The sequence below is a fragment of the Schistocerca serialis genome, chromosome 2, assembly GCF_023864345.2.
Source record: "Schistocerca serialis cubense isolate TAMUIC-IGC-003099 chromosome 2, iqSchSeri2.2, whole genome shotgun sequence".
NCBI classification, from domain to species: Eukaryota; Metazoa; Arthropoda; class Insecta; order Orthoptera; family Acrididae; genus Schistocerca; species Schistocerca serialis.
In genome coordinates, this window is record NC_064639.1 from 359805277 (window position 1) to 359826890 (window position 21614).

A 21614-nucleotide genomic window follows, 5' to 3' on the forward strand; every position below is an offset into this window, starting at 1 on the left:
ATAATTATCAATGGAATCACTGCATGAAGGATCCATTGGAAATTACAAAAGATAGGACATGGGTTCTTAATAGGGTGTATCACCACGGACGGTAACACACGCTCTGAAATTTGCGTTCTTGCTGGCCAGAAGATGGTAGGGCATTCCATTCCTCCACCAGTGTGGCTGACAACTGCTGGATGGGCATTGGTGCATGTAGACATGCTGCAATACATCTCCCCAATACATTCCACACATGCCTGATAGGATTTAGTCAGAGGAAAGTGCAGGCATTCATAAAATATCCTCTCATTCCGAGTGCTCCTCCACCTGCACTGTTCAACGTGGTATCACACTGTCATTTAAATGAATCTGTATTATAGAGTCGTCTGTTCAACAGTAGACGATGATACATCTTTGTTTCATGAATCATTTTATACCATTCATATTTTGAAAATTTTCTTTGAAAATTGCATCTCTTTGTACATTATAGGCGCTGTTTGGATTATTATGTTGTTTAGCGACTATTATTTGAAATTTTATTTATCTTTTTCCTATTATATTGTGTAAGTCCATTCCTTTCATTCTTAACTTAAGAAATTGTTAAGTATCCGGTGAACCTGGATTTGTTTCTTTAGTCAGCAACAGTCAGATAGTTACATATTTAACATTACCCAAATCACAAAACTTCATTACCAAAAATTATGCTTAAGAATATACATGTATTTATGCTCTAATTAGTACTTTCCTTATAATCGTAAACTCAGATTTGCTGTGAAGTTACCTTACAAACTCTGTGCACTGACAAAGTGTGCTATCTTTGTTTACTGTAATATAACTTTGGCTAGAAAGTCTTTGGGAAGCAGTTGGAGGTGATCAGCCATAGGAAGCCAAGTCTGTGACTTATTTCTATGTTAGATGATGTCAAAATTATCTTGTGAGCTGCCTACAGCCACAAGCACCTTTATCAAGAATCTTAACATTTGCAATGCTTCAGTATGAGAAGAAATATAAATCCAGTCACACTTAAAAGGAGAGTTTAATTTGAAAATGATCATTTTTAAACAGTGTCATTTATTATGTAACTGAGGAGAATCATATTATTGTCAAAGTTCAAGAACATATTATGATAATCCATCATTAACAAGTTAATGTTTTTTTCATAAACCTTATGAGGCCAGGGCCTCTGGAGGGGTTATACCCAGAATTTTACTGGACAAAGAACTGAGGCAATAATATCTGGGGAAAAAAGGATGAGACAGAACTGTCAAAACACTCATCTATCTAGATTTTATTATTTCGGTGATTACTGAACTAAAAGGGGTTGTTAGACTATCCACAAAAATGAAGTCGGGGCCGAATGCATCCCTGAAAAGATGTACATGGGGAAGGTAGGTGTACAGTGACACAAGGATGCTGGCTGGGGAGTGTGCCACATTCAAAGATCTGGGGTCAGTGTGCCTTTGCAACATTATGCCTTCCCACACTACAGCACATGGACCACCAAAACGAGCATTTTTGACAATGTTCCTGGATGCATTACATGTTCTCACTTCTTGTCATATGAAGTTATGTCCAGAATCAGTACTCAGACTGAATCTGCTCTCATTTGAAAAGAACACAATCCCACTCTTTGTTGGTCCAGTCCCCATGCTCTTGGCATAATTACAAACAGTGTCGTATATGTGATGGTTTCAATGGGACAAACATACTAATCCACTCCCATGTAGTCACTGTGCCACTGTGGAGCATGGGATTGTGTGCCTTGATGTCCTGTTAAATGTGGTTGGAAGTGGACCTGCAGTTTGCCTTGGGTTCCTTCCTGCCTGTTGCACAATGTAGCAGTCATCTGCTGCTGTAGCTGATTGTGGTCAACCACTTCCTCTCCTTTGGACAGCAGTGCCTCTGGTACGGAACACTCTTCACGCATGTGTAAGCAATACCAAACTGCTGGGCTACACCTGCCACCACTTCGCCCTTCTTCCAGTTTCACAATGTTTCTTCTCCATGTGAAGTCATCTAAATATTGTCTCTGGGGCATGTTGGAAGGAAGACCACCACCTCAGGGCAACATACTGCTCGCTAATAGACACACACTTACTTTTCCCTTTCTTTCAGGTGCCTCATGTTGCAGGGCCACCTCCATTTGGCACTACGGTTTCGCTGACATCACGCCATGTGATGTCTGACTTCTCGTGCACAACTGGGAGACCTCTGACAACATGCTTCAGCACTTTAATTCATTTCCACCAAGTTGTGAATATGGTATGTTACTTTATCTATCTTGTCCTCAAGTTGTGCAGAGCAGTGTAGCAGTCATATTACATGTAATTGTATTCATGGAAGGTGTAATAGGACTAGTAATACAAGATGACAAGGATAATAGCAGATCAATTGAAACAGATCGAACATAATGAAAACTTTTGGCTCTTTTTCTGTGACAAAGAAGGTCATTGGTGTGAGAATGGAAAAGTATATTCCATGAAAATACTGTGCAGAGTAAGGTGTAGGTAGCTGTTGCAATGTTAGAATATTGATAGTAGCAGGAATAAACAGAAATAAAGAAAAATAAATAAACAAATACTGAAAAAAACCATACAAAAAATTATCATAACAATTTAATATGTAATGGTCAATTCTTGCTACCAGATGTGAATGAATGAATAAGATAGTAAATGATGTTAGTTACTTCCTTAGGAAGAAAGGGTGTAGTTCCTCATAACAGGTGGGTGCCTCTCAACTTGTAGTCTGAGTGATGTGACCCTCTTTTCCACAATTCCTCTCCAAGTATGGAACTAACAGTTCTGAAAGCTAGGAGAATTGTTTTTTCTTTTCACTTCTGTACATGTTTATTGGCAATATCAAAATGTTACCTCAGTTAGGTACATCTACATCTACTTTTACATACACACTCCACAAATCACCATATGGTGTGTGGCGGATGGTACCCTGAACCACTACCAGTTATTTCCTTTTCTTGTTCCACTCACAAATAGGGTGAGGGGAAAAATGGCTGTATATATGCCGACATATAAACCCTAATATCTCTAATTTTACCTTAGGAGTCCTTATGCGGAATGTACATTAGTGGCAGCAGAATCATTCAGCAGTTAGCCTCAAAAGTTGGTTCTCTAAATTTTCTCTCTAATGCTCATTGAAAAGATTGTTGCCTTCCCTCTGCTGACTCCCATTTGTGTTCCCGAAGTATCTCTGTAATACTTGTGTGCTGTACGAACATACCGGTAGCAAACCTAGCAGCCTGCCTCTCAACTGAAATACCGACTATTGCAATTTTACAGTCTTCTCAAGTAAATTCTCCTTCAGATATGATACTTTTAAAATTATTAGTTCTATATAATGCTTGTAGGGAGTGATCAATATCTGCAATTGTGTGATAATATTCTTCCAAAGGGGGGCTACCATTGCAAAGTTATTAGTATATGTCAGTTTTGTATGTTCTCTGATCTGAGTGTTGAAATGGCTTCTTGTGTGACCTATTCAAAAATTTCGGGCATCTGGTGTACTCAAAATTTTCAGCACCTGGCCCATTCAAAAGTATAGATCTCTGATCTGGGGCAACTACAGTCTACTTTTCTTTGTTGTTTCGCAAATCAAGTTACTCAGCGTATGGTCAAAGAAGACTAATGTTTGAATGACCTGACTTTTTACAATTTAGGAATTTTATTTTTCTTTGATAAATTTCAAATTTGTGCTACAGCTTAACATTTGTCATTTTCCACGTCTAAAAAGTTGCTGCTTCGATTGGTTTCATTAACTGACAAAATTCTATTAAACTGTGTAGGCCATTTAATTAAGCATAAATTATCTACATGCATACTCTTCACACCATTGTGAAAAGCCTGGCATCAGACATTCTTCTGGGTTTGTTACCACATTGTGAAACATAAAATTCCGACATTTTGGTGACTATTGCAAGACGTCTTTCTCAGGGTGTATTGCTAACTGCTGAATGGGCGCTAGTTTAATTACTTATATACTATGGAGAAATGCTATCATTTGACCTGAGGATGAAAGGGTTTTAGGTATTCTTTTATTGGTCTTTGCATTGCGTATGTTAATGGCAGAAATAGGTGTTTTCCATTGCAGTTTCCTTTATTTCTTGCCATTGGTGGAAATCGGTGAATAGAAAACTGAGTGGTGACTGCAGCTTAGCACTGTTTACTAACTGCCTAGTATCGGCTAGGGCACATCAGATTCTGCCTATCCTTCGCTGCTGTGGCCTACCACACGCCTGTTGCTTAGCCAGAGCTGTCCTTCTGCACTGCTGGCAGCCAAGATGCTGGGAGTCAGTACACATCTCCTCTACTCACGTTGTCGGGTTGCTTGGCTCTTTCTATAGTCTCCCTGATCTTGCCCCTCAAGCTAAATTGATGTTTTGCCAGTATTTGGGCCTCTTGAAATTCAATCTTCATCCTGCACTGTTCCTAGTGTTCTGCCACTGCTGATTTGTTGTATTGTTTGAAACGGATCTATCTCTTGTGTTCAGATAACTTTGTGCTTATTGGATGCCCAGTCTCGTCTACATACATCAGTCCACATTCGCACCTGATTTCATAAAATACAGTGGCATGAAACTTGTCAATTGTATCTTTCGTCGAGCCCAGAATGTCTTTTATCTTGTTGTTGCTATGAAAAATTGGCTTAATACCTGCCCAATGGAGAATTTTGCCCAGACGTTCAGTGACCCCTTGTACATATGGTAGTAGGATGTGTTCTGTGCTTTGTTCTACATTTCCCTATTGCCCTCCTCCTTTGGCACCATAGTTTTATGTATCATCCTAATGTCGTAGCCATTAGCTCCAAAAATGGACCTGAGATTCTGTAGTTCAGCTTTGAGATTGTTTCATTGCTATCCTGCAGGCCCTCTTACTTAAAGTCCTATGTGGCCAGATGACAAAGGTGTCGTCAAAATGTTGTATCCAGCATTCTGGGTGTAATGGTGCAGACTGGAGTGCTGTTTCTTTGAGCACCTGCATAAAAATATCTGCCACGACAGGCGGTAGAGGGGAACCCATAGCTACACCATCCATCTGCTCACAGAAATCCCCTTTCCACCTGATGTCAACAGCACCCTCAGCTCCAACCAGCAGCATCAGTGCCTGTGTCTTACTTACTACAGAAGTTACATTTAAATGATTCACAAATATGTCACTACATCAATACTATCTTGTTGGAAGTGAATCTCATTTTGATACTTAATATAGTCATAGGGCAGTGCCAACTAATTCTGGTAACTTCCAAATGATCACATATTAATTTCTTTAACTTATTCTTTGCAACATCAGATGTCTTGTTAATGGATGTTTTACTATATAAATTGGAAATATAAAATGCGATGAATTAACCATTCACTGTAATCTTAACATCTTTAATTTTAGTCACAATTTCCTTTGTATTGTGCATCTGGGTTCGTGACAGTAATGGGCCAACCTTGTACACAAGTTTTCCGGTTTTTGTATTGTAACCTGAGTAAGTGTGACCTAGAGTACTTTGTAGCACTCTTAAATATTTTTAGGTGTGCTCTGAATAGAGGCATCCTGATGGGTAGAAATATTACTACTGATAAGTTGCTGTTAAATGGTGGGGTAGGAAGACAATAACTTCAAAAATAACTGTCACCAACTGGATCAGTATTACATGCTGATTACCGAGATGAGGTGAAAGGGACAGTCATTAAAATGATTTAGTGAGGCAGGACAGGCAAAAGAGAAAAAGATAAAGACATTAGAGAACCATGAAGAAACAAAGAAATAAAATTAAGAATTGAGTAAATTTTAGAAGAAATACAGCATAGAAAACAAAAAACTGAAGCACTGGCAGTAAGAAAGGAAGAGGGTATATAAGAGATTACATAATTAAATTACCCACACTACTAAACTTGTAACTATTTAAATACTGTTAGCTTCAGTGTTCAGTACTGACATAATTATCATTAACTTGCATTTCGGTTAAACTTCTGCCATTCTCAGATGCACATTTATTAATCACACATTATTTTGCACCTGAAAGATGGTAGCAGGATGCCAAAATATGCCCTGTTACCAAAATGACTTAAGCAACAATTTGTGTTTTTATAAAAGAATGACCTACTTTAAACATTTCTTTTGGACACATCTTATGGTAACAATAGTTGTTTTTGTGCAGTGTATTATGGTAATGATTCTGAAGTACATTGACTTTATGCTTAAATTTCAAAACTTTATTTTGCTTCTGCTATTGTTTCATACGTCTGGGACTGTAACTCATTCATTAATCTTCATTTGCCTTTAAGTTTTTAACTGAGTGTTGGCAATGATCAGTGAGTGAAATGAGAGCAGATACACATCTGATAGCTTTGAGACTACTATAGTCTCTTCCTCTACAAAATGCCAGTATGCTGTATAAAATGTAAATTCACTACAATCTATGATGATCTTTTATGTATAAAATATGAAACAGTACTCTCATAATATGTCAAAATTATCATGAAATATGAAACAGTACTCCCATAAAATATCAATACATCAGTATGTAATAAGAATCTAACTTGTTCTAATGTGTAATAAATCAGACAGATTATAATGAATACCTGCGTGTTGGACTAAATGCCTCTGTTTTTCTGCTGTGGTTCAGTTTCCATTCATCCCGCAATGATACTGTAAGAGAGCTCACTCTCGACATGAGAATACCGGTTCCCATATAATCTAGACGCAGTTCCAGCGCAAACAGCTTCAGGCCTATTGTGTGGTCTGGTTCTGTTCCTGGATCTTCTCTTATGTGTACTGTTGATAAATAATTGCAAATAAGTATGAACAGTTCTGAAAGCTAATTTAACAAAGAATTTTACTGATTTCATGTTTGTGCAAAAGTAGCATCTACTTCAAAGAAGAACTATAGAGTGATTCAAAATTTCAGCACATCATTGTCATCATGCTTTGCACGAACTCTCTGGTGCCAGTTTCTGTGTCACATTCTTACCCCTTCAGCTCTCCTATCCCAAGCACCTGCTGTCCCTCTACGTCATTTTAGCCATTCTTCCTTAATCCTCCTTCCCCCCCTCTCACAGACTCCTTTCTTCCACTGCCCACTGTAAGTGACACAACCCCTCACCCAATCAAGCTGCAGAACTCAGTCACAGCACAGTGTATTCAGCTGGAACAATGTAGCCACATGTTTTTGCTGCTTCTCGAAGGTGAATTATCTGATTTGGACCTTGATACGTCTGATGTGGAGGAAGAGATTGAAAATGCTCGGCAGCAGGACCCTACTACACTGGATATACAGTTTCTTCAAGGAATGGACCTTGATATGGTTGAAATTCTAGACCTTCAAGCCAATGATGAAGATGATGTTTCCTTAGCTTCCAGATTACTTGCTGAGCCAAACCTTGCACCAAGTCATTCAGCTCAGAAAATTCAGTGTGATACACACCGGGATCTTTGGTGGAGAATGAAGGACATTGAAGAAGTGGGCACATCATGTAATGCAGTTTTTTCTGACCCTCCAGGAGATGAACTGACATCTTTGCAGTATTTCAGAACAATGTGTAGTGATGACATTATACAGAACCTAGTCGAGCAATCTAATCTATACTACACACAGAAAACAGGTGCATCTTTAGATACAAATGTTCGTGAAATAGAAAAGTATATAGGGATAAACATCCTAGCAGGTGTTGTGAAAATGCCTAGTTACAGAATGTACTGGGCAGAGGCTACAAGATTTTCTCCAATAGCTGACTGAATGCCTACAAATATGTTTGATAAGCTAAGAAATTATTTACATGTGAATGACAACACTAAAATGAAACAAAGAGAGGACCCTGACTATTACAAGCTTTCAAGGTGAGACCATTTGTTGACAAAGTTTTTCAATTGCTGAACCTGAGAAATATCATTTAGTGGATCAATTAATCATTCCTTTCAAAGGTCATTCATCCCTGAAACAGTATGTAAAAAGCAAACCACACAAGTGGGGTATAAAAGTTTTTGCCTGTGCTGGTTCTAGTGGAATTGTGTACAATTTTGAAATATACCGAGGGAAAGGAACTGTACATAATGATACTGGTCTTGATATAAGTGGTGATATTGTGATAAGGCTTGTGGAAGGACTGCCAAAATATAAAAATTTTAAAGTGTTTACAGACAATTGGTTCACCTCTTGCAATCTTATTTCTACCCTGAAAAACTATGGCATTTTGGCTGTTGGAACTGTTAGACCCACAAGACTTCAAGGCTGCAATCTAAAAGCAGACAGTGAGCTGAAAAAGCAGGGACGAGGATCATACGATTATCGAACTGAAACAGAAAGGAACAACATAGCGCTGAAGTGGTATGATAAAAAAAGTCTGTCATTCTTGCATCATCATACAAGGAAGTAAGTCCAGTAGAACCAGTGAAACGTTGGTCAGTGGGAGAACGAAAATATATTGATGTTCCAAGGCCAGACATTGAAAGAGAATATAACCGTTCGATGGGAGGAGTTGATCTGCACGACATGCTGGTTGCTTTGTATAGGAGTAATATTGGTGTGAAAAAGATTTTATCTAAGGATCGTATTCCACCTCCTAGACACGTGTGTTGTGAATGCGTGGCTCCTATACCGCCGACATTGCAGACAAAGAGGAATTACCAAACGCATGTCTCTGTTGATTTTTCGGTCTGATGTAGCTCATGGACTACTAAAAGCAGGAGACATTTTGGTAAGAAGACGAGGACGGCCATCAGATGACAGTCCATCGCCTACAGTTGTGAAGAAACGAGCCCCACTGGTTCCCAGCTCAGTTGATAATGTAAGGTATGACAACATTGGACACTGGCCACAGCATGTAGAAAACAAACAGAGATGTAAATTGTGCATTACAGCATATTCTCGAATGTAATGCATCAAATGTAATAAACCTCTTTGCTTTACCAAAGACAGGAACTGTTTCTTAAATGTTCATGTAAAGTAACAATCATGCTGTAAAAAAACATAAAATTGTCCTGAAATGCAAGTTGAATTATTGTACGTACTAATTTTTCTTTAATAAACTGCATCAAATTGTGTAATTAAAATATTCATTCACGTTCCATTACCAAGCACTGTGACATCCCAACCACCTGACTGAAGGAAACAAATTCTGCCCAATGATGCCATATGGAGTCATCCCAAATTTTCCTCCAAAAACAAAAAAATAACAAAATTTCTTATAAATATATATTATTCCGATCATTATGTAGGGAAATAAGCGAAAAAATATTTTTTCCCCACAAGTAAATAAAAGTTGGGCTGGAAAGGGTTAAGATACTTCTTAGGTACAGAAAATGATCACCCTTATTTCAATAGATTGTTGGAAATAGAGATACTCAAATCTGGAAAAGCAGTTACAGGAGTTTGTTGTGCAAGTACCTTTGTTATTGGGATACTGATGATTAGACCAAATCACTCATATTTACAAGAGAGACAATTTACAGATGGTTGCAGCTCTGCAGGTGTATGAGCTGGAGAAGCATCGTCTGCATATAGCAGTGCACTTATCTGAGTGAGACTTAATGAACTTTTTAGAATAAAGGCTGAGCTGCTTAAATAATCCTCTGTCAAACATGTGTTGTTTACAGAGTGTCAAAATATGGCTGGAAGGTACAGGGCAAACAAAGTTGGTGCAAGGACACATCCTCATTAGAGCCCGTTAGTAATGGGGAAATTATCATATGTTCCATTTTGTTATAGCACTTGTCCAGACATGTCATCATGGAGAACCTGAATCAGTTAAACACATAGTGGAAACATTTTAAGGCTTTCCACACAGCTCATGTAGGCACCAGGTCAAAGGCCTTTTCTGGTTTATAGAATGATAATATTAAAGGCTTTTGTTGGTCCCTGCAGTTGTCACACACATATCATATCAATAGTATCTCTGGAAGAGTGAAATCTGCACTGAGATTTTGGAAGTACACATTCAGAAAGAGTATGGATGTAACTGAACAAATTTTTGGAAAAAAAGTTTCCAGTCATGGAGAGCAATGATAGGCCACTGTTATTACAACAGATGGTTCAGTCACTTTTTAAAAAAAATTCTGACAATTACTGGGTTCTTCAAGTCAGCTTAGGATTTGCAAATTTGAAGAAATGGGGAAAAGAGTCTAATTTTCAGAGGTAAGCCATCTCTTTGAGTGATCTCCACAAAGGGCGCAATCAGCTCCGGGTGCTTTTCTCGGTTTCATGCTATTTAAAGCATTGCTTCAGTCTTAAAATGTTGATGGAACTGCCAGCCAATGTTATGCTGAAAGTTGTGGGGCATGTTTGAGAATGTTTTCTGCAGCAGCAGAATGACAGTTGAAGGGTGGGATAAAGTGCCGTATTCAGCGACTCAAGATGTCATGTCAATGAGGGTGGTCGTAATTTATGCAGCTTTCAGGGCTCCTAATAATGGATGGACAGGTCCATGTATCTCTTTTATTAAAGTGTCAAAACTCAACCAGACCCTGACAGATGATAGGCTCTGGAGTTCCTAGGGTTTTTGTTGGCACCATTTGTGTTCTTATTTCTGTTTACCATTTGCACGTGACCTCTTGGAAATGTGTTTTCTTTTCCAAGGAGAATGGATCTTGAGAATGAAATAAATAAGCAATGCAATTGACACTTGAGTCTTAATCACTTCATTACTGATATCAAACCAGGAATATACCTTCTTTGCACTGAAACTAAAGATATGGTCTGTAGTGTTTTCATTTCTTGTCAATATCTTCATAGGGATATAGTAAATAATTGCTACAAACTGTCAACAATTCTTAGCATATAGTTACAGTTTCCTAATAAAACAAATACTCACTGTATGTATCAATTTTACTCAGCTCTATTGTACCACCTACAATTCCTCCTTTGGCATCCAGACTGGAACCGCCAAGTCCAAACCCAATATACATGTTTTTGTGCCCATTACTTCCAATTGACAGACGTCCCTCTGATTTAAAATCTTTGGTTAGCCACCTGTAAAGATATTTTTCAATCTTAAACAACTGTATTAGGGTATACAAATTAATATGTTTTTATGATATATATGTTACAGGATTATTTACTAATGGTACTGGAATAGTACTTCAGTTATGCTACTTTTACATCATTTTAATTTCTTACATTACATTGCCCATTACATTCCCCATGTTCATATGGACATTAAGTTTGGTGAAGTTCACAGCAAATAATACAAGTGTTTCCCAAGCAGCTCCTTGTTTTTGGTCAGATGGACTTGGAGAGTCAGATTTTGCATGAACAATGCCTGCCTCTGAAATAAGCATCGAACAATAATTTGTAACATTAAAATTCATGAATTTTTTTAATAAAAGAAATTTTCAAGTGTTTGACACTTATTATGCCTAATGAAGTCTTTATAAGGAAATGAAGTTTCAAAATACGTCTATAATCAAATACAGGTATGAAAAATTTTTGTTTATGGCCTGTAACATACAAGAAAGATGGATATGTGATAATTGTTGGAAGACTGGAGGCCACAAAGCTATCAGGAATTACAGTGATAAGAGGTAAGCTACTAAGGAGTTTGGGTCAAGGGAGTTGCTGCAGAATAGGATGGGAGGAACCGAAGGTTAACTGTCTCAGAAACAGAAGATCATTAACTGTCAAAGTTCTATTATAAAGGAAAGTGCCATATATATGTGGCACCCAACAGCAAAACCTCACTTACACTATACTTTTGTGATCTAGCTTTTTACTGGAACTGAACTGGACTAAGTTTTGAGATTGCTGTTCCACTGCTTGGCGTTGTACTATCTGGATTATTCTCTTGGTGTGTTTACACTTCACGAAGATGCAGCATGGACTGGAATTGTGAACTATCAAGTGATTCTAGAGTGTGGTTTGAAAATTTTACGCAACAAGATGAATCAATCACATTTTACATCTGTGTCACATTGTAGTTGATGTAATAGAGAGAAGGTTATAGGACACTCATGATCATTCATAAACTTAGCCAAATATGACTGTAAATAAAATTCTGACAGGAAAAGTGAAAGTTAAGTGGACAAAGTTGGCTATGAAGGTACACAGTTAAAAAGTCGATTTCTTGTACTGGTGCCTGTTGATTAATTTCTTGTACTGAGCATTCTTATACACAAATAACAAACACTACAGAAATTATGTAACATTAAGTGGATATCTGTTGTTGTTGTGGTCTTCAGTCCTGAGACTGGTTTGATGCAGCTCTCCATGCTACTCTATCCTGTGCAAGCTTCTTCATCTCCCAGTACGTACTGCAGCCTACATCCCTCTGAATCTGCTTAGTGTATTCATCTCTTGGTCTCCCTCTACGATTTTTACCCTCCACGCTGCCCTCCAATACTAAATTGGTGATCCCTTGATGCCTCAGAACATGTCCTACCAACCGATCCCTTCTTCTAGTCACGTTGTGCCACAAACTCCTCTTCTCCCCAATCCTATTCAGTACCTCCTCATTAGTTATGTGATCTACCCATCTAATCTTCAGCCTTCTTCTGTAGCACCACATTTCGAAAGCTTCTATTCTCATCTTGTCCAAACTAGTTATTGTCCATGTTTCACTTCCATACACGGCTACACTCCATACATATACTTTCAGAAACGACTTCCTGACACTTAAATCTATACTCGATGTTAACAAATTTCTCTTCTTCAGAAACGCTTTCCTTGCCATTGCCAGTCTACATTTTATATCCTCTCTACTTCGACTATCATCAGTTATTTTGCTCCCAACATAGCAAAACTCCTTTACTACTTTAAGCATCTCATTTCCTAATCTAATTCCCTCAGCATCACCTGACTTAATTCGACTACATTCCATTATCCTCATTTTGCTTTTGTTGATGTTCATCTTATATCCTCCTTTCAAGACACTGTCCATTCCGTTCAACTGCTCTTCCGAGTCCTTTGCTGTCTCTGACAGAATTACAATGTCATCGGCGAACCTCAAAGTTTTTATTTCTTCTCCATGGATTTTAATACCTACTCCGAATTTTTCTTTTGTTTCCTTTACTGCTTGCTCAATATACAGATTGAACCACATCGGGGATAGGCTACAACCCTGTCTCACTCCCTTCCCGACCACTGCTTCCTTTTCTTGCCCCTCGACTCTTATAACTGCCATCTGGTTTCTGTACAAATTGTAAATAGCCTTTCGCTCCCCGTATTTTACCCCTGCCACCTTCAGAATTTGAAAGAGAGTATTCCAGTCAACATTGTCAAAAGCTTTCTCTAAGTCTACAAATGCTAGAAACGCAGGTTTGCCTTTTCTTAATATAGCTTCTAAAATAAGTCGTAGGGTCAGTATTGCCTCACGTGTTCCCATATTTCTACGGAATCCAAACTGTTCTTCCCCAAGGTCGGCTTCTACCAGTTTTTCCATTCGTCTGTAAAGAATTCGTGTTAGTATTTTACGCCCGTGACTTATTAAATTGATAGTTTGGTAATTTTCACATCTGTCAACACCTGCTTTCTTTGGGATTGGAATTATTATATTCTTCTTGAAGTCTGAGGGTATTTCGCCTGTCTCATACATTTTGCTCACCAGATAGTAGAGTTTTGTCAGGACTGGCTCTCCCGAGGATGTCAGTAGTTCTGATGGAATGTTGTCTACTCCCGGGGCCTTGTTTCGACTTAGGTCTTTCAGTGCTCTATCAAACTCTTCACGCAGTATCATATCACCCATTTCATCTTCATCTACATCCTCTTCCATTTCCATAACATTGCCCTCAAGTACATCACCCTTGTATAGACCCTCTATATACTCCTTCCACCTTTCTGCTTTACCTTCTTTGCTTAGAACTGGGTTCCCATCTGAGGTCTTGATATTCATACAAGTCGTCCTCTTTTCTCCAAAGGTCTCTTTAATTTTCCTGTAGGCAGTATCTGTCTTACCCCTAGTGAGATAAGCCTCTACATCCTTACATTTGTCCTCTAGCCATGCCTGCTTAGCCATTTTGCAGTGGATATCTAATGAATTATTATTTAAAAACGAGTGCAACACTCTTTGAATATATTGTAATAATTAATATTAAAAACCATCTTTGATGTATTTCACACAGGTAGGACGTCATCAGGATATTTAGAAGTACAATGAAAAATGGATATACTAAATAACCGAGTGTGGTCCTACCCTGAGCTACTATACCAAAGTGTGAAAACCAAAAACTCAGATATGCAAGATGTAAAGGACACGAAAGAATGTAAAAACTGTTATAATAAATACCAAAAAGCACTCATCAAATACGCCTAAAACAGCTGCTAAACAAATGTGAAAAACATCATAAAATATGACATAAAAACCATGAAGACTGAGCTGTGGCGCAGCTGGCACCAGTGTCCTCACACTTAGAATGGCATTGCTGCCATCGATTATAGGGTCATCATCTTTGCCTTCAGCAATTCAGGCTGATGGTTGGGTGGTTGGAGAGAGAAAAGAGACAGTGGACTGGATATTTGCAGCGTCGGAGGTGGCTTGTTGACGTTTACTGTGAGGCCTGTGGTACAACGCCTGCATGCTATGGGCAAGGTCAGTGAGACATCCCGGCAGTGACTTGATGGGACCTTGGGTTTGTTATCGCGGTGGTGCACTGTTGTGTTTTGGTACTTTTCTGCTGTGAGGGCATGTATAGGTTCTTGTTACTGGCCACTGAAATTGAGATGCGTTACGGCATGAGGAGGAAATGTGTGATGCTCGCCGCTGTTGCATGTGAAAACGCTTCGTCGGCCTTGTGTCTGTGCAGGAAATTATGTGAAGTAAATAGCTGATACCACGGCGACGTCTTGCTCTCATGCGTTGTTGAATATATTTCGGAATTACTGAATGGTGAAGATATCCCACATGTAAAGCAAATGAAGCCATTTGTGCCATACTAAGGTACTGTTTTATTCTGCTTAAATCTGTGTCAGTTATATGTGCATTTATATGCCCTTCTTTAGTTGCAGAAGTTATAGAAGTGTGTAAACAGAGAGCTATGTGGAAAGGGATGTAAAGTTGAAACCCTTCCAATAAGTGAATACACTCGAACTCTGTATTACTAAAGGTGCCTTTCGAAACCAGCACCTATCTTGGGTAATAAGTGTTATTCGGAGGTTGTCATGGTACTGTAAGTAATTATTATTCACAAAATTGTTTATTGTGATTATAATAAATTGGAGATGTAAGGTCGGTTGTGTGCCGCTGTAAATTACTATTGTCTACTCTGTGTGGCAGCCTAGCTTTGTCAGTGGCTTCAATTGTTCCTGTCATATTTCGAGTTTTGTATTCACAGGTTTGCTTAAGCTGACACTGCAAGTTGAGTTGTGAGACCTATAAACAGGCAAGTCAAACTGTGTATTCTATGAGCTCAAGACAATATTCTATTACGTGGTACCTTAGTTTGTTATAGGTTAGAAGTATTTTGTGTGTTGTTAATATTCTGCTGTTTGCTTTGTCTAAAGAGGAGCTAGTTCTTTGAAGTAGTCATTTTTATTTTATTAGTGTGTTATGCATTGTGGCTTTTCACGTTAATTGTTTTTAAGAAGCTACAAATGACTCTGTGTATGTTGCAGGTAGCTGAAACTGACATGTTCAAGGGGGTCACATCCTGACAGGGTTGATAGTGGCCCTTTTTACTACGGCACATCCAGCTATCCTCCTTCAGTACATTTGTCTCGCTTATATCGTTACTACGTTTGTCGAGTGGAATTAGCGCTTACTGTAATCACCTTATATGTTGAAGTTAAATATCTCCCTTGCCAGGGCGTGAACCTTCATGGATATAGTCATATTCTCATCTGTAAAGACTGATAGTGTTATTCATTTGTCCTCGTCACATGTATGATTATTTATCGTGTTATATTTAATGTCAGTAAAATGTAAGTGTTAGCGAGGTCCGAATTGGGACGTTGTATTCTCCTCTTGTGGAAACAAATTTAAGTGATTTTATTCCTTTTTTAAGTACCCTTTAGATGCGTGCATTTTGCCTCCATGTTTGGTGTTTTTATGGCATCCACGTTAATAAAATTACTATAAAGGTTACTTTGGCAATGGAGGGTTTTGTGTATTTATTAGTTGCTAAGCGGATCCTAAGTTAAGTGCAGGAACCCTACCAGACCACACTCAAAAACACTAAGCATGACTCCAGAACAAATTGCAGGTGGCCAGTCGACAATCACATAGTGTACAAACAGTACTGACAAAATCAGAAGCAACTGATTGTACTAGTAAAGATAACTAACGCTACATGGCACCAAATGCACCTACAAAGTTGTCACTGAAAAATCATTATTCTAGAGAAAAAGAAATTCTCGTAAGTGGGCCACAAACAGGAAACAAATTGCATAAACATTATTATAGAAACCTGCGCAATACCTGAGGCTTAGGGTTCATGTAGGTAAACATATTACAATGGAATAGAAAAGATTTAGCAACAGGAAGAAGAAATGTGGCAGAGGTGTGTAATACAATAAACAGAGTGGGGAACCTGACAAATACCATGAATATAACATAAAAAGCACTATACAACACAATATACAAACCAAAAGGTACATAAGTGGTAGTAATTCTAAGAGAAATTAAAAATTTTTTGTACACAATGACTAAAACTAAAAGAGTGCCAGTAATTGTCAAGAGTGTATAGCCCAAAACACAATTAGCTTAATCCTACAACAGGCATATACTTCTGTTGTCATGAACAGGAACTTTCAGCATAAATTAAGACAAACTGTACTCTCAAATATTCCATAAAATATAATGCAATTACAAAACTATTTTTTTAAAGATACAACCATAACAGAAACCTACAACCAGCTCTATAAATTAAAACCAGTATCTGCATAATAAAATATTATCCACAGGGGCATGGATTGGGAGCACATAAGTGTGAGCGCATCATTGGAATAATTATGTAATAAGACTAAAGCAAAAACAGAGCCTGTGCATGTGCAGACTATTAGTGTATAAGCTAAAATTACCATAAGACTTTTCTGTGAATAGCAGGAACCTTTAATATACAATGAGAGAAACTACAAACCTCAAATATACTAAAGAGAATTATGTGGCTACAATACACAATTATTTAATGTAAAAACATGAAGAGATATAAATATAAAATAAGCCTTATTGATGAAACATACTGTAGGAATCCAAAAATTCTTTAAGATAGGGAACATAAACTCATAAAAAAGTTGGTTTTTACTGGGCAATTTGAGTAACACATATTTCATAGTACATGAGCACCTAATGATTTAAATTTCTCCCAGAGGTTAAGTCTCCTCCCTTTGGGAGCACAGTGTAAAGTCAGAAGGTTTCTGAGTGTGGGTGGCTGGTGGCCACTAGATTTGAGACACTCATCAAAGAGAAAATTATGCTTTACCTGACCCCTCTTTGTGAGCAAATGTTCTTGGAATCTAGTTTTGAATGTCCTTTCAGTTTGACTGATGTAGGCTGCATTACACTTGTTACACCCAAGCTTGTATACTCCAGAAGCAGTATACATATCTTTACGGGATTGTTCATTATGAATATTGTAATGACCACATCACGAAGGGATGAAAAAAAAAAGTTGTCTTGGTAAGAATTTTAACAAGTAGAACCTGGAAACATGGATTGCGATGTACAGAGCTGGACACTTTCACCAGACAAATATAAAGTCGCAAGCATTAATGAACTGCTGATTTCAAGCTGGCTGGCTGTGAACTGCAGGTAAAGATGTGATGCCGTCTTGTACCACCTATAAGCAAACAACCCTAATACAGTACAAAGAAGCCCCCTACTAACGAGCAGGGCAGAGTTCAATAGTTTGAGAGCTCCTGCCAGCTGATAGGCTTGGGTGTCCTTCAGCTAACAGCAGAAAATTATGTGAGTGAAAGAATCTATTCAATTACATTTGTATACTAGAAAGGACTTGCATTCTTGCCTATACAAACTTCTGGATTGTGGGTAGTTAGTCTATTACGGCTTATTTGCACCCATGACTGATTGTCACTCACAGTGTGATGTGTAACAGAACCTGAGGGTCCAATTTGAGCAATAAGAACTGGCTCCTTTTCATGATTCTAGACAAAGGTACCAACCCAGAAGCTCATTTCTTCGTTTCTACCACCCTAGCCTGACACTTTGTATCTCTCCACCCACAGAAACCTGATAAACCTGTCAGCCCCTGTCACTGACTTATTCCTGTGCACAAAGCCACTTGCATATTGAGTTGGTAGACCCGAAAAATCCCACATTGCTTCCTATTTGACTGAGGGATTCACATATGTTGTGACCCTTGTTGGGTTACAACAATATACTGGTACAGCACCGTGTTAGAACTGGTGAATACCATCTTTAAATTAAGATCATGAAAGAATCTGGCAGTTCTGTAGGACATATTACATAAGAACAGGAACTTAGCATATCTATAATCCTGCAGTGAACGACTGTTGGCAACTTCATGGTTACTTGGCGTTGTCTTTAGCCTATACAACTTGTCAATCGTGGAAGGACTGTAGTCACATATATTAAACTATCCAGTTCACTATTATTTGATTCTGCTGTCAGTGGAGCTTCAGTGATATAATTATCATGGCTCTAAAGTAAGCCATCTTATATTTACGGGGATGAGAGGACATGGCATGTATGACAGAATCATTTGTTGAAGGCTTAGGTTAATATTGAATTTAATGACTTTGTCAAAAAGGCAAAGTTTCATATCAGGAAAGTTTAGGACTCCCTCACTATTCAAAACTTTGTGTGTAAATATAATTTTACCATGGAGGCGACTGAATTCTTCTACCAGATGTGCAATGTTGTCATCTTCACTGTCAAATGCCACACAAATATCATCCACATAATGTCTGTAAAAACAGATTTTAGTCAAAGTAATGGAGGCCTGGTCAAAATAATTACATTCCAAATAATTGGCAAATATGTCAGTAAGACGCCCTACAAGACAATTCCCCACAGCTAGTCCATATGGCTGGCTGTAAAATTTTTATCAAAAGTAAAATAATTGTATGATGACAAAAGTCTAAGCAAAGTTATTACCCACACAATTTCATCAGTTCTGAAATGCTGGTACACGAGCAAATTATCTTGAATAAAGGAGACAGCCTCTTTTAATGGGGTGTTTGTGTGTAGGATTACTATACCCAAAGAGAGCAGATCACTGCCCACTGGGAAAGATTTGCCACTCGAAAGTTTTACAAGCGCTCTTCTATTAGATATACCAAAATTATCACAAAAGACATATTCATTGTGGAGCAGTTCAAGCAAATATCCAGAGATCTTCTCACTTGGGTTCCCAATCATGGTATTGACAGGACATACTTCCTATCCTTTACATCTGGCATATCTACTTTTTTGGTTTTTACTGATGAATATAGCAGCTCAGGATAGGACCACACCCAGTTACTTATTATGTCTGTTTTTCATTTTACTTCCAGATAACCTGATGACACCCTACCCATGTGAAATGTATTATTTTTGAGCCAATAAAGAGCCTTCTGCAATCTAGGACTGTCTTTTAATATTAATCACAATGGAAGGCTGCTGTATCGCTGAACAACACTGGATTGGAATAAATTTTATATTATAATAACACTACTGGCAGATAAAATACCGTAAGATGATAGAATTCTTTCTTTAGTGTTTGACTCTACTATTAAACCGGAGTGATATTTCCTACATGAAAACATACCTTTACTCTTTGCTTGTCTTGATATATCAGTCTCCAAACTTAAACGCAACTTCTCTCTTGTAGACAGCATTGGACTTTTTTCATTTGTTGGGGCAGATCTCGAAAGTCCGTGTACTTCAGCATTGTGCCTGCCACTGGAAAATGATGATAGAGTTACAATAAAGATCCTACAACAAAAATTTATAGTTTTTCATAAAAGTTCTTGGGTTGAGACTCACCTAGGGTCAAATACATTGGCACTTTTCACCTGAGGCTGAGGAGTCGCTAGAGGGTCACCATCAAGGCTGGAAGGTGAAGATTCCTCACCCTCACTATATGTGGCACTTATGCTCAGATCACCAAGGAAAAGTCTTCGAACTATACTTCGTCTGTACCATGCCTTTGGGAAGGCAAGAATCTCAGTAAGGCGACGCATATCGTATTTGAATGATGCAGAACCAATATCTATTATTGCTGGAAATCAAACAATACACATAAAGGTTACTATTTTAGGCAAACGTGAACATCGGTATCATTTGAGGTTTGTATTATGTTCTAATGATTTAGTAATGATAGTCAAATTCAATACTCCGTTTTCTGTTTTAGGAAAGGACAAATGCTAAAATTCCTGCTTATCTGAATAATGATGATGATGATGATGATGATGATGGGGAAGTACCTGCCAATATGACTAAAATGAAAGCTAATCAATGCAAAAGACAGTTACAATAATACACTGAATCTAAAGTTCTTAAGGAGTTTTAGTATCTTTTCACACAGCAGAAGCCTCTAGTTGTTTTAGTGTGATGAGACACATTGGCCTCATTTTTTTGGTCTTATTCCTCTCTTTGTAGTTTCCTTCTTTTCTCTCTTCAGTGCTAAGCTTTCGAGAATCGATACTTCCTTTACTGCCATGTTATTCCCTGGCTGGAATTTAATATTTTAGTTTGTTCACCGAAGCTGAATATTTTCTGTAAATGTCAACAAACTGTGCTAGTGAAGTGCAACGGTATACTATTAACAGACAGCTATGAAAAATTGAAAAAAAATTGAAGAAAAACTATTTGCCACTCCTCACTCAACCCAAATTTCTGATAAACTTCTACTTCCACTTCCAACCCACTGCCACAGGGATTACATCCTTGTGGAAGACTCAGGTGCAAGACCTATCAAATTCACCTATCCAGTACTTCCCACTCCAGTCTGTTTACAGGCTTATGCTACCGTATCAGTGGCAGGGCCACCTGTGAAAGTGGCCATGACATATACCAACTCCTCTGCAATTGTTACATAGCATTTTATGTCGGTATGGTAACCAACCAGCAGTCCATCAGAATGAATGGCCACTGCCAAACTGAGGCCAAGAACGAAGTTGAGCACCTTATGACACAAATGCAGCTGGCCACAACATGCTTGAGTTAAATCGATGCATTACAACCCAAGTCATCCGAATCCTTCCACTGTACCTGGCACGGCCTCCACTTGACCCAGCCCACCCGCTGAACTGCAACCACAGCATTATGCATCCAGCCAACATTATGTAGTGTGTGTGTGTGTGTGTGTGTGTGTGTGTGTGTGTGTGTGTGTACTGTGACTTGAGAAAGGATTAATTCCAAATGTTAGCAAGTTTCTCCCTTCTGTGTGTCTGTCAACGATTCAATGCTTTTGCTATTTGGTGAATGGTCTCCTTTACTTCTTAATTATTTACATTCTACCAGAACTTTCCTACTATACTTTAGCTTCTACTTCTGTTATCTACGATGTTCTCAGTGAACTTTTGCTGTCAACTCTATATAATTCTGAGCTTTCAACAATATTCAACATCCTCTACACCAGGAAACAAAAGAGATGACGCAGTTCCACAAATGTAAATCATGTAGAGGTGCCAACTGCAACACTAGATTACATTGGCACCAGGAATGAAATGTTGACCACAGTGCTATGGTTTACATCATGACATATAATATGGGATGGTTTCCTCTACAGTTTGTTTATATCACA

At 38.2% G+C, this 21614-nt stretch overlaps 1 protein-coding gene across 1 annotated transcript in view; it reads right to left on the reverse strand.

Moving 5' to 3' along the window:
- Positions 1–21614, reverse strand: part of LOC126457180 (transmembrane protein KIAA1109) — a 507473-nt gene that overhangs the window by 58648 nt on the left and 427211 nt on the right. Inside the window, exons 75-79 of the mRNA XM_050093265.1 lie at positions 19853–20087; positions 19635–19768; positions 11098–11245; positions 10793–10950; positions 6569–6761 (exon numbers count right to left, since the gene is read on the reverse strand). Of these exons, the coding sequence (XP_049949222.1) occupies positions 6569–6761; positions 10793–10950; positions 11098–11245; positions 19635–19768; positions 19853–20087 (868 nt within the window). The remainder of the gene's footprint in view (positions 1–6568; positions 6762–10792; positions 10951–11097; positions 11246–19634; positions 19769–19852; positions 20088–21614) is intronic.